The sequence below is a fragment of the Patiria miniata genome, unplaced genomic scaffold (assembly GCF_015706575.1).
Source record: "Patiria miniata isolate m_02_andy unplaced genomic scaffold, ASM1570657v1 HiC_scaffold_10, whole genome shotgun sequence".
NCBI lineage: Eukaryota > Metazoa > Echinodermata > Asteroidea > Valvatida > Asterinidae > Patiria > Patiria miniata.
Genome location: NW_024037048.1, coordinates 18,076,626 through 18,088,742, shown reverse-complemented (window position 1 = coordinate 18,088,742; position 12,117 = coordinate 18,076,626). Strand labels below are relative to the sequence as shown.

Genomic DNA, 12,117 nt, shown 5'->3' with positions numbered 1-12,117 from the left:
AGTTGTTGACTGAGTCACTGAGTCACTGACTGAATCTGACTGAATCACTGAGTCGCTGATCGAGTCACTGAGTCGCTCACTGAGTCACTGACCGAATCTGACTGAATCATGGAGTCGCTGATCGAGTCACTGAGTCGTTGACTGAGTCACTGACTGAATCACAGAGTCCAGCTTAACTAGGCAAGCCTACTTTGTTTATGCCATGAGAGACTAGCCTCTCTCCAGAACTGTTGTTTTCTCCTGCATAACCATCTTGCCAAAGCTAAATAGAGAAATATTTCAAGGCAAATTTCCCATGCGTCAAGAATAATTAAATCACTCTTAATCAACAGTATCGTTCCATTATTTTATTTTTGGAAAATCCCTTTGCGAAGCAGGTTTTTTTTAGAATGTACAAATTTAAGCATCTCAAGACTAGGATAGGGACCACCTCAGGAAACTGGTACCCTGTTGTCCTTGGCCCACTTCTTCATGACACGGATGATGTATTCCACCTGTGGGTTACCGGTGTTGCGCAAGATTTGGAGGATGTCTCGCAGTGTTCCTCTGTAGAGGAAAAAAATTACAAAAATCTAGTGGCTTGAACTTCACTGGGTTTTGTGCACATGAAAATGAAAGCTATTAACAAGATGGACTTTGCGTCGGGGTGATGTAAATCAATGTTAGGATTTGCCCTTCACCGATGTATAAACACTGTATACTCAGTGTGTTACCTCCCGAGTGAAAGTTGGAAAAATAATCACTTGGGTGGGATTCGAACCCACGACTCGATCATCGAGCTTACAGGGTTGGTTGGCTGGCCAGGCAACCAAATCTGTAAGCTTGATGGTCCAGTGGTTAAGACGTCTGCACTAACAAGCAGGAGGTCATGGGTTCGAGTCCCAACCGAGTGATTTTTTCCAAATTTCACTCGGGAGGTAACGCATACAGTGTTTATACGTCAGTGAAGGGCAACACCTAATAGTGAAAATGAAAGCTGTTTTAGAATATGGGGACAAAGGAGTCCATAAAGATCAATGAAGTTGAACTAGAGGGCTAAGAAGTTGAGAAGTATTCATGAAAATTTGTAATAAAAAGCCGTATCCTCTCTGAGTGATCCCCGTTTGATATTTCTCAGGTCTGCATCGTGACTTTGGACATGATCCCTGGCTGCATGGCATATGCGGGTTGAGGGCTTCTGACTAGCGCCCCTTTGACAGAGACATTGACAATTAGGGAACCGCCAACATTGGGCTGGATAGCTCAGTTGGTAGAGCACCGGAGTGATATGTCAGTGCACACTGTTTGATAGATGTAGTGTGGTCACCTGACCATAAGTTGATCTGATTGGTCAGTGTGCACTGCTGATTGACAGAGATGACACCCACCTTGGTTCATGACCAGCTATGATCTGCTGGAATACGCCCACGCACACCCCTCGCTTGCCTTCCCAGTATTCAGGATTGGGGTCCAATCTTTCCAGGACATCGAAAGCCTTGGTCGCATAGTAGAACTGGCCATCTACCGATAGAAAAGATGAGATTTGAGGATCGAGCGACCGTGACAATTATATTTTGAGGTCGAGCAAAAAACATCAGAAGTTCGAACGAAAAGCCTGTAGTTTTCGATCATATCGCCACCGTGTTGACAAAGTGATGAATTTGTCCCAAATCAATTTTTTTTAAGCAGTTGGGATTTTTGGCTATTCTAATATTTTATGATGCCCTCTACATGCTTACTAAAGTTTGCGACACAAAAGTGCATCCTTCATAATTCAAGCTAATGACACAAAGTAGTAAATGTGCAACGAATCATTTTTTTTTCTTTTTGACGGGGATTTGTATTCTCGTTGATTTTACACGTGAAAACAATGTTGCAATCAGACGCCACTTTTGTCTTCACACATCATCTCAATAAAGATCAGTCATTGCAAAAATTTTTCACAAACACGAATCTGCAGAAACATTTCCAATTTTGTTCAGAAATACTTGGAAAGTTTTCTTGACTCGCCATAGACTTTGTACACAACGGCTGAAGTGGCGTCTGGATATGTGCATTCTTTTTTACAAGTGTGTTATATTTAGATTGACATTTCCTCTACGATTTGGGTTTTGACGAAGTGACAAATGTGTTTTGTGAAATCGGCTGCAGGTTTAGATTGAGTGACTAGATACTAATTTGGGGCTAATGCCAAAATCTTGACCAAACATACAAAATTAGGGGATGATGTTTTACCTTGTAGCCGTCGTTGGCAATGAGCTACAGCAGGCTGAACGATTCGCCAGACGTCTCCATCTTAAGGTACAACTCCCAGGCTAGTCTGGCCTTACGATTCACGATGCCTGAACAACGAAAACAACACAAAGAAAGGTTATAAATACATAGGATACTGCTGTAAGAAAACACATTGGGGTCTACAAAAGATGGTTCGGTTCAGTGGATGCTCATTTTAGCAATTTTCGGCCAGCAATGCTCAGTGTAACCATGGAGGAATGGTGTAACTGTGTACAATATTTGGGAGCCAAGAGGAATGTTCAATGTAGCAAATCTCTGTCGTACAATCTGCTTGAAATGTGATAGAACAAATCCAACATGGCAAATGTATGACTAAGATGTGACATTAATTTACACGTTGAAACAAAAAAACTTCTAACTCTGTTTACTAATTTTTCAAAACATTTAAACAAACCCGAATTATATAAAAGGGACCTCCGTTCACGCGATCTTCCTTTGAGACAACCACACATACATGTTGCACAAATAATTAACGTTGTTTTCAAACCTACTTAATTTACAAAACCTTAGAAGCACCTCATAATTTGGGGAACAAGTAGAACATTTTTACTTTATCAACGACTGCCTGCTATTTACTATGTCAACCATTGTTGATTGATCAGGTCAATCACGCCGGTCTGCAGATCAGACATAATGGGTAGGCAAAAGCCACTGTCAATGGCTAAACGTTTAAAACAGTTCTTAAAATATTTGCTTAACGTTTACAAAATGAAACGCAAAATCACATCCTTAATATACGATCAGGGCGATGATTGCATGCTGGTTATGTCATTGTTAGAGACCCTTCAGTCTACCTCACACATGGGCAACATGTGCATCTCCCTAATGCCACTCTGGATTTTCCAGCAGTACATGAAATGCATGCATGCGACGTGTCCTGACTTGAGTTGGACATTTGGTTGTGCAGTCACAATTGTGAGTGGTCAATACATTATGAGTTGAGGCTTAACAGGTGGATTCATTCCCATATTAGCAACTTGGAAGTTGGAAGAGGAAACGTCATTCACAATTGACGGTAATACTCACAGCATCTTGCCAACCAGAGACACGTGTAGTCATTCTTGATCTTCTCACTCTGAATGAGCACAAAAATCTGGAAAACAAGAGAAACGAAACCCACTCCAATTAAATAATGGTAAAACCAATTGTTCCCACAAAAACAGTGGTCTAGGAGGCACAGAGAGATCCCCATCCGGGTTTTAGACTTGTTTTTTATGCCTATTTGCCCTGAACAAGGCTAAATGAAAACAAGAAAAACGAAACCCACTCCAATTAAATAGAGGTAAAGCTAAGTGTTCCCACCAAAACAGTGGTCTAGGAGGCACAGAAAGATCCCCATCCGGGTTTTAGACTTGATTTTTTTATGCCTATTCGCCCTGAACAAGGCTAAAAGCCACTCCAGATATACAGGGCTACAAGTCGGAGCAAAGCAGCTAAATCAACCACACCATCTCTGCCCTCATAGGCACCCACTTATAAGCCATCAGTGTGGGGGTTTGGTCAGTATCAAATGAGGGCAATAATGCTCATTGTGATTTTTGGCAAGGTATGCACCCCTCTAGTCAGAAAATATGTGACAGCATTGCAGCGGTGGCAGCTTTTTGGGTGCTATCCCTTTTTTCTTTTTTTAAATGGTGGCTAAAACATGCTTGTTACAACATACAATTGATCCGGTTCAAGCATATTGACGGCAATTTTGAAAACACAAATCAAAAGTGATAACACTGCCACCACTCACACTGCAAAGCTATCACACATTCTCCAACTCTAGATGTGCCTTTCAAAAAATCGCTATGAGGCATTGCTCTTTTCGATCGTCTGGTACTGGTGGCCCATTTTTTGGACCAAAGCTGATAGCCTATAACTCCTGGGTGGGGAGAAGCAATGAGTGACAAAGTGCCTTGCCCAAGGGCACACGCACCATGACCCCAGGCTGGACTCGAACCCACAACCTGCAGCTTTACCCGCAGACCACGAATCCAACGCCCTTAACCACGAGGCCACAGCACTCCACACTCCTCTTGAATCAGGACAGATCATAGGTTGGAGGGAAATAAGCACCAGGCAAGGAATTCCAAAGAGATGCAGCACGTGGGAAAATAAGCTATTGGAATATCTTTTTGTTCTACATCTAGGTATACGGCAACAGTATATGGATGAGAACAGACAGAAAGTTGGGCTTCTCTCTCAAACAGGGCCGACCATCGGTGGACATTGATACAAAATTCCACTTTTCTTGAAAATGACAGCACACCAGGTGCCGTGATTTCACAGGATGCTTGAGACTATTATTCCCTAACAGTCAGGTATTTCATAATAACTTGGTAGTTTGGGTTTTTGATGTTTGCAAATGAAAGGCACCATGACTAGTTCAGGCACCATGACGAGTCACTGCGCCATGACTGGCCAACTATTGAGGGCGCAACAACAAAAATTGGGTCCGGGAGTCCAACCTACCTCCTCTGCTTCCTTGTAGTTGCCTGCTGTGGCTTTGGCCTGCGCATAGTTGTAGTTGAACCTATCGTTGTTGTAGAAGTAACTCTAGAAACGTAAACACACAAAAATGTCATCTTAGTTTTTCTGATAATCTTCCCACCTGCACTACTTCCCCCCCCCCCCTCAAAAGGACAAATACAGCTAAACCATGCCACAGAAACAACTATGAGCAAGTTGGGGCGAGACTAGTGGTCGATTCCTGACGTAATTTGATGCCTGAGCACTAATATCAACATGCAAACGCCTCTACTCAGACGATGGTCAAAATTGTTCACCAAATAAAGATAATGGTCAAGAATAATTCTAAACACTTTTGGTCTTGAATAATAGAGGGTGATTGGCAATAAATATTTTCAGGTTTTTGGAGAAAAGTTCAAAAAACGAATAGTGTCTAACATTAAATGCATTAGATAAAATGACCTGAGAGCAAATATGCAGTCCTATGCCCCCTGTCTGTCTGGCCTCAACTCCATTTCCAAAGCTGTTAATGAAATAAAATGAATCAATAAACATTACTGCAACTTTCCTAAAAAAATATAGCGGTGCTGTTGATTGAATTAACCCCTCGGCCTGAGTTTGTTGATATAAGGTGTGAAATTACAAGTTCATGTATAGTAGGATAATTACTGGTTAATAGAATGACATAGACCTGGACCAATGACATTGACCTTTGACCTTTCGACCCCCAAATCAATCCAAACTTGATTTTCCTGTTCAAAGGGCAACCCTGAAGTTAAAAACCCGAATCACATTTCTAACTCAAATTATAATCAAGAAACAATCTACTTTCAACTCACCACTGATATACTCAGCCCAAAATAAGAAAATAATTTTCTGACATTCTTCTAGATGGCTAATGTAGACATAAATGATATTTATTAATTAAAATTTGTTAACTTTAAATAACTTTTTTAGTGTTAACCTGGATTTTTCCAAGATTTATGCAAGTGCGCTGAGTTAGGGAACACTCAGCTGATTTTTGGCCCAAATTCCAGACGCCACCGTTTTTAAATTTTGCTCAAATTGTATGACAGTGAAATTGTTTACAGAATTTAAAAGGCAAACACTATTGAAAAAGTACCAGTAATAACTGAATGAATTCGAAGTTTATCAACAAAGAAGTTTGGCAACCGTGCATGAGGAAAGTCAGGAGAAACGTCGCAGTGCGCCACGTTAGGGAACACCACTATATGTGTGCATTGATACTGGGTTCTTAATTGGGGTAGGTGCGGTGAACTAAAAACAATAGGCCCTGGCCCTGCTGACTATATGACTATACAATCATGGAGCTATAAAAAGAGGTCTTACCCAACAATGTATGCAAAGCATTCCAAAATACTGCGGAGAGACACCCATACCTCAGACGTCACTGACCAACAAAGACTAGGAAATGTCCTTTGACATGTTTTCTCAGTAGGCATGCCATGGTAGCAACTTTTCCCTGCTAAATCCGACATTTTTGGACATATTATCCCTTTTAATGGTAATATAGGTCACTGTAGGGAAAAATTAGTGATGTCCAGATATATGGGAATCTTTCCAGTACGCCGAAAAGAAGTTGAATTTTGAGAAATAAATAGTCCAGACTTACCCGACGTACAGGCCTATATAGCCTACCGCTGCATTATCTGCTGCATATTGTTGATCGATAACCAAACAACAGGTGGCGCTCTTTACAATTAACGGTGCCAGGTACAATCTCATTCAAGTGATGTTGAGCGGTACGCGTTGCCATGGTGATACGTCATCACTGTGCTCTGCATCCTGTATGTGCTCCACAGTTGACATCCTTGGTAGAACCTTCAAACTCTGTCAACTTCAAGAAACAAAGCAAAACAAGTTATTTTAACATCTTTACCTTCTAATTCATAAGGTTTAGTTCAAATATTGTTTTCATCTGCTATTTTTGGAAAGGGCATTGTTTGAAGAATTTGGTTGACAATAATTACTGTGAAATTTGAGAACAATTTCCCAAAAAACTGACAAATTTACAAAAGATAAAAATGGGGCCTGTAGGGCCTGACCATACTTCCTGAACTTAGTTTAAAACCCTTACACTTACAGTTCTGGAAGAATGACTATACAATCATGGAGCTATAAAAAGAAAGTCTAACAATGTATGCAATTAAAGCATTAATAACCCCCTAGGCCCTTTTTGCTTAGAACCATCCTCAATCCTCCAAAATTTTGCAACTCCGCCTAAATTTTTCAAAATTGTCAGACAGTCCTGCCTCAAAATGCATTCATCGTCAATCCTCCAAAATCCTCCTCATCCCAAAATTTTGCACTCGTGTTTAAATGAAGGATAACCCAACGCCAAATCCTTCAAAATCATCAGACAGTCCTGCCACAAAATGCATTCACCCTCATGGAGGAACTTCCTCCAAAATCCTCATGTGCTTCAATCACCATTCATCCTCAATCCTCCAGAATCCTCATTTGATTCAATCACCATTCATCCTCAATCCTCTAGAATCCTCATTTGATTCAATCACCATTCATCCTCAATCCTCCAGAATCCTTCTATGCTTCAATCACCATTCATCCTCTATCCTCCAGAATCCTCATTTGATTCAATCACCATTCATCCTCAATCCTCTAGAATCCTCCAAAACCGCCAGGAGGATTTTGGAGGAGCGAGGTGGGTTAGGGTTAAAAAATACTCCGGAAAGATTCCATACCTAGAGTTCTGGACATTTAGTGAAATGTCCTCGGTGTTTTTTCAGACAGTAGGATGCTGGCAGTGGCAGTAAGCATGTAGGATGGAACGCCGTATTATCGCGGTACTTATCACGTTTCTTGTTTGGAATGGAGATTGCCCGCTAACCTTCCCGAATTGTCCTGTCTCTTAGGTTGTATAACTCTTCCTTTTCAAATGCCTGTGAAAATAGACATGCTCGGAATGTGCGAATGGAGGTGGACTCCCTATTATGGGAATTGTGGTTTTTATAATAATCTCAACTTTTTTTTTCATAGTGAATGTTTTACCAAAACATCCCCTGAATAAAGTCTGATATTTTCCCTGTAACGTTTAAGTTGATTAAAGACTTCACTTTACACGGCCGTGTAAAGTGAATGGCGCCCCCAATCACCAATCAGTAGACGTTGTCACAGTAACTTTTCTTCTCCTTTCGGGGAAGGGCAGGGTTTTAAGAAATCACGGTGTGCCGTTTTATTTTTTTACGCGCTGTCCTTATTTTGATCCCGTAAAAGTTTTTATGATTCCGCGGTGGAATTATCGTCATTCGACTTCATTTTGTGTTTGCAGCTGTAGAAGGGGAACCAGACAATGGAACTTTCATGGACGGAGCACCATTAATGATTTATGTTAAAATATAGACGGTACCTTTTAGTTTTAACAGACACGGTGAGGGGAAAATTTGCAGGTTTTAGAAAATGTGAATATTTATTAAAAATCGTTAAAAGTCCCGAAAAACACAACATTTTTTAATCGTCCTTTTTTAATACGACTCGGCAGTAAGTCCTTATGGCCTGGAGGACTTGGATAAAAATCGCCACTTAAAGGAGTTTAGTCAACACAAAATGAGACATTTTCCATGCCGCGATAAAGGGATGCCGCGATAAGGGACTCCGAGTCCGACTATAGTTTTTTTGGTAACAAATTTCCCTGCTAAATCCAATATTTTTGGACATTTTAAACCGGAATTGTGGCATAAATCACTGAAGGGAGAAATGAGTAATGTCCAGATATGGGAATCTTTCCAGTACGCCGAAAGGAAGTTGAATTTTGACAAGTAAATAGTCCAGGCTTACCTGACAAAACATGCTTGGTGTACAGGCCTAGCCTGCCGCCACATACATTATCGGGAAAACCAAACAACAGGTGGCGCTCTTCACAATTAACGGTGTCAAATACAATCTCGTTTACGTAGTGTTGAGCGGTACGCACTGACAGGTACTTAATACGGGAAATTAAGTTACGACATAAAGTTAACCCTGGGGACAAAGTTGCGAAAAAGTTTCGAAGTCCGAATTTTCCCATCATGCATTGAGAAATCCCAATTCCTTTCTCGATAGGATTTGGGATTTGGGAATCGTTATTCGTTATCCGTTTTGCTGTCGAGAATGGATTTTGGATTCGAAGTCCGTTATCCGTTTTTCTTTTTGCTTAGGAAATGGGAATTGGTTTCGTTATCCGTTTTTCTGTTTGCTTAGGAATTGGGAAATGGTTTCGTTAGGAAGGAATTAATGCGACCGGGAATTTACGGGTTATGAGATTGTCACTTTTCACACCGTTAATTGTGAAGGGCGCCGCCTCTTGTTTGATGATATCCCATTATTGTCAGCAGTCATGGCAGTAGGCGATGTAGCAGACAACTCGATCGATAACGTACATGTAAGTCATCACGTCTAGACTTTTTATTCACACTTCAATTAGTCAATTCATTATAGGCAGAGCATTTGAAGAGTACATTTGCTTAAAAAAAGCAGATAAGAGCCAATATTACATTCTATAGTTGTACCAAATTGGAAAAAACCCACCAACTAAATATTTTCGGTATAAATCCTTACTTTTTTTAGGACCCCATTCCTATATAAGGTTAAAAGACTCACCAAAACAGCTGACTAAATGACACTCAAAAGTGACATTCTGATATTTATTGACACATTTGACAATTTGGTAATGACACCTCTTGAATATCAGCAGGTTTGATTTTGTAGAAAGAGGGCAGGGTTTTGATTTATGAGGGGTTAAAGACGACGATGACAAACAGAAAATAAATTTAAAAAGCAATTGAGATGGCAAACTGCAAAAAAAGGTAGGAAAGTCACATTTTCTTTGAAAGTGCTTTCAAAATTATAACTAACATGAGTTTGTCTGAAGAAAAAAAGACTTCTTTAGCCTGCCAAAGTCACTTTGGTACTGGACAGTCATCTGCAAAAGTCAGTTTTGAACAGAACTCGTACAAAATAGAGGCGTCCTAAAAGTAAGGATTACCATATTTTCCCTGATCACCTACAATCATTTTTCAAATTCAATGAACTGAGCAGTGACTGAAAGTATACAAAATAAAATGCGCTTAAAGTCCGATTCCGGAATGGGAAAGATTTCCATATAAGTTCACTAATTTTCCTCTGTATTGACTAACAAGCCCCCAGATAGCAATTTCATGTCATCAAAGTCAATTTGAGCAGTGAGAAAATACAAGCATTACATGGGAATCGATTATTCGTTTTCCATCAATTGTCCGTTTAACTGTCGAATTGGAAAATGGGAATCGTTATTCGTTTTCCGTTTGGCTGTCAAATAGCCTTAACATCCAGAAGTGGACTTTGCTGAGTACCCGCGTAGATGTAGATAGAAAACACTTAGAATTTTTCAGTCCAATCCAGGGTTTGTACACAGGGTGTTGATGTTAGTACTATATATGGAAATCTTTCCCTGGAATGTTATTTTGTGCGTTCCAGAACTACAAGGCGGGAGTCTGTGTCATGTTGTATGTTTGCATGTACACTACAAGCGGCAGCTGTACCGGCCGTACTGTATTCGCAAAGTAACGTGTACATAAATTGTGCATAAAATTGTGACTCCAGTCGACTCGAGTCATTACAACTCTGACCAATGCCTATTCTTAACATAGACATTGACAAAGTGGGAGACTAAACACGATGGAGCTTGGTAGCTCAGTTGGTAGAGCACTGGAACGGCAATCCGGAGGTCCCAGGTTCTATTCCCTCTTCCTTTCAATTTGTGGATGGTTGTATTTCCCTGTACAGGCCACAGATTATTGCATTGACTGGTCGCCCTGGATGCAGGCCTGCCCTGGTTCACTTCGTGTCTCATATCACCAAGAGCACAAGCCTTCTCATATGCGGAGCACTGCTGATCGTAAGTAATCTGCTACAGTCGCAATTTGTCTGTGATTTGACAAAAGTTTGTCCCTGTGAGGCATTATGATCAGAACCTAGCTGTGCGGATCATAAGTAATCTGCTACAATTGCAAGTTGTCTGTGTTTTGACACAAGCATGTCCTTGTGGAGCATTATGATCATAACTTAGCGGTGCAGATCGTATATAATCTGCTACGGTCGTAAGTTGACTGTGATTTGACAAAAGTTTGTCCTTGTGAAGCAGTGTGATCAGAAGCTAGCGTTGCGAATCATAAGTAGTCTGCTACAGTTCCAAGTTGTTTGTAGCATAAACATAATTGTCATAAAGAGTGGATGATTTGTCTTTTTTGTGTGAACAATTTGAGAGATATCATATTTTGAATTATTATTTTAGTAGAGTATTAATTTCTTTAGTAAACTATAGATGCTAAGCTAGCTTTAAGGGGAAACATTTTGTCCCGCCTTTCATACAGGGTGAGCAGAGTCCACATTTGATGGAGCTTCTAACAGACTCTCAGGAGAAATGGGTGGATGTTCAGAAGATCAAGGCATTCCCAGCCATGGTAGCAAGCCCTACGCTAAGAACCGGGGCACAGGCACTCATGCAGGTAGGCTTATGAGGGGGATCAGGGTCAGACCTGAGTATGCGTGGATAGCTCAAGTTTTCTGCATTTTGATGAGTTGTGTACCTTTTGACAACTACACGCGTTTCAGACTAGCATTCAGAGAAGTGCCGAACTAAATTATTCCAAAGAGTTGAATTAAGTTTGACGTTTGAAACATTGAGGAGCAACTACACATGAAAGTCGTCCAAAGATTGAGTGTTGCAGTCGTTCAGAATGACTCCAGCGTCTAATCAATGGAAAATTAATACAAGAACTTTGCCTGTGTTTGAAACTTGAATCTATTAAAGTTGAGTTTAGTTAAGTTAAGTTAGGGACTCTGGAACACCAGTTTTAAATGGGTTGAGGTACTGTTTGATAACTTTGGTCTTTTAAGTCGAGTCTGCTTGACGAGTGAAGCAGTCTGCGATATAAGTCGAGTATGAGTTGAGCATTTTTTTGACAAGTAGACTACTTTTTACTGAGTACTACTTTATGAGTCGATTCATTTGTTTTCAATGAATCCTGAGGTTTTGTATTAGTTGAGTACCTTTCTACAAGTCTTGTGTACCTCTGGTGAATTATTTTAATGAATATTTCGATGAGTATTTTGAGTACCGAAATGTGTACTTACAGTTGAGTACTTGAAGAAGACTTTGCGGAATGAATTTTGATGAACAGTTTGAGTAAAATGCAAGCAGGTCTTTAAAAAATTAAGTCAAAGTGGCAAATGTATAACTAGATCATTAAACCAGATTTGTCCAGGTTTTTGGCTTTTTGCAACGCAAACGTTGGTCTTTTCCAAGACCTGGTCACAATTTATTTAGAGCAAATGCATTCAAATTTTCTTTCCTGATTGGTTTCCATCTAGAATGGTGGGTTGGGTAAGATC

At 40.3% G+C, this 12,117-nt stretch overlaps 1 protein-coding gene across 3 annotated transcripts; it reads right to left on the bottom strand.

The window, feature by feature from the left end:
* Positions 1-233: 233 nt before the first annotated feature.
* On the bottom strand, positions 234-8,585 carry LOC119739257 (intraflagellar transport protein 56-like). Of its 3 annotated transcripts, none has more exons than XR_005272551.1 (6): positions 6,362-6,402; positions 4,732-4,815; positions 3,301-3,367; positions 2,215-2,321; positions 1,368-1,500; positions 234-546 (listed from the first exon to the last, which is right to left on the bottom strand). XR_005272551.1 is itself a non-coding variant. In XM_038214119.1 (6 exons), exons 1-4 carry the CDS (start codon positions 8,554-8,556, stop codon positions 2,239-2,241), a joined length of 246 nt encoding a protein of 81 aa, XP_038070047.1. In that variant the 5' UTR covers positions 8,557-8,585; the 3' UTR covers positions 234-546; positions 1,368-1,500; positions 2,215-2,238. The 3 variants fall into 3 exon arrangements, 1 of the variants encoding a protein (XP_038070047.1); XR_005272550.1 differs by lacking the exon at positions 6,362-6,402 and adding an exon at positions 5,191-5,233; XM_038214119.1 differs by lacking the exon at positions 6,362-6,402 and adding an exon at positions 8,545-8,585.
* Positions 8,586-12,117: the final 3,532 nt, after the last annotated feature.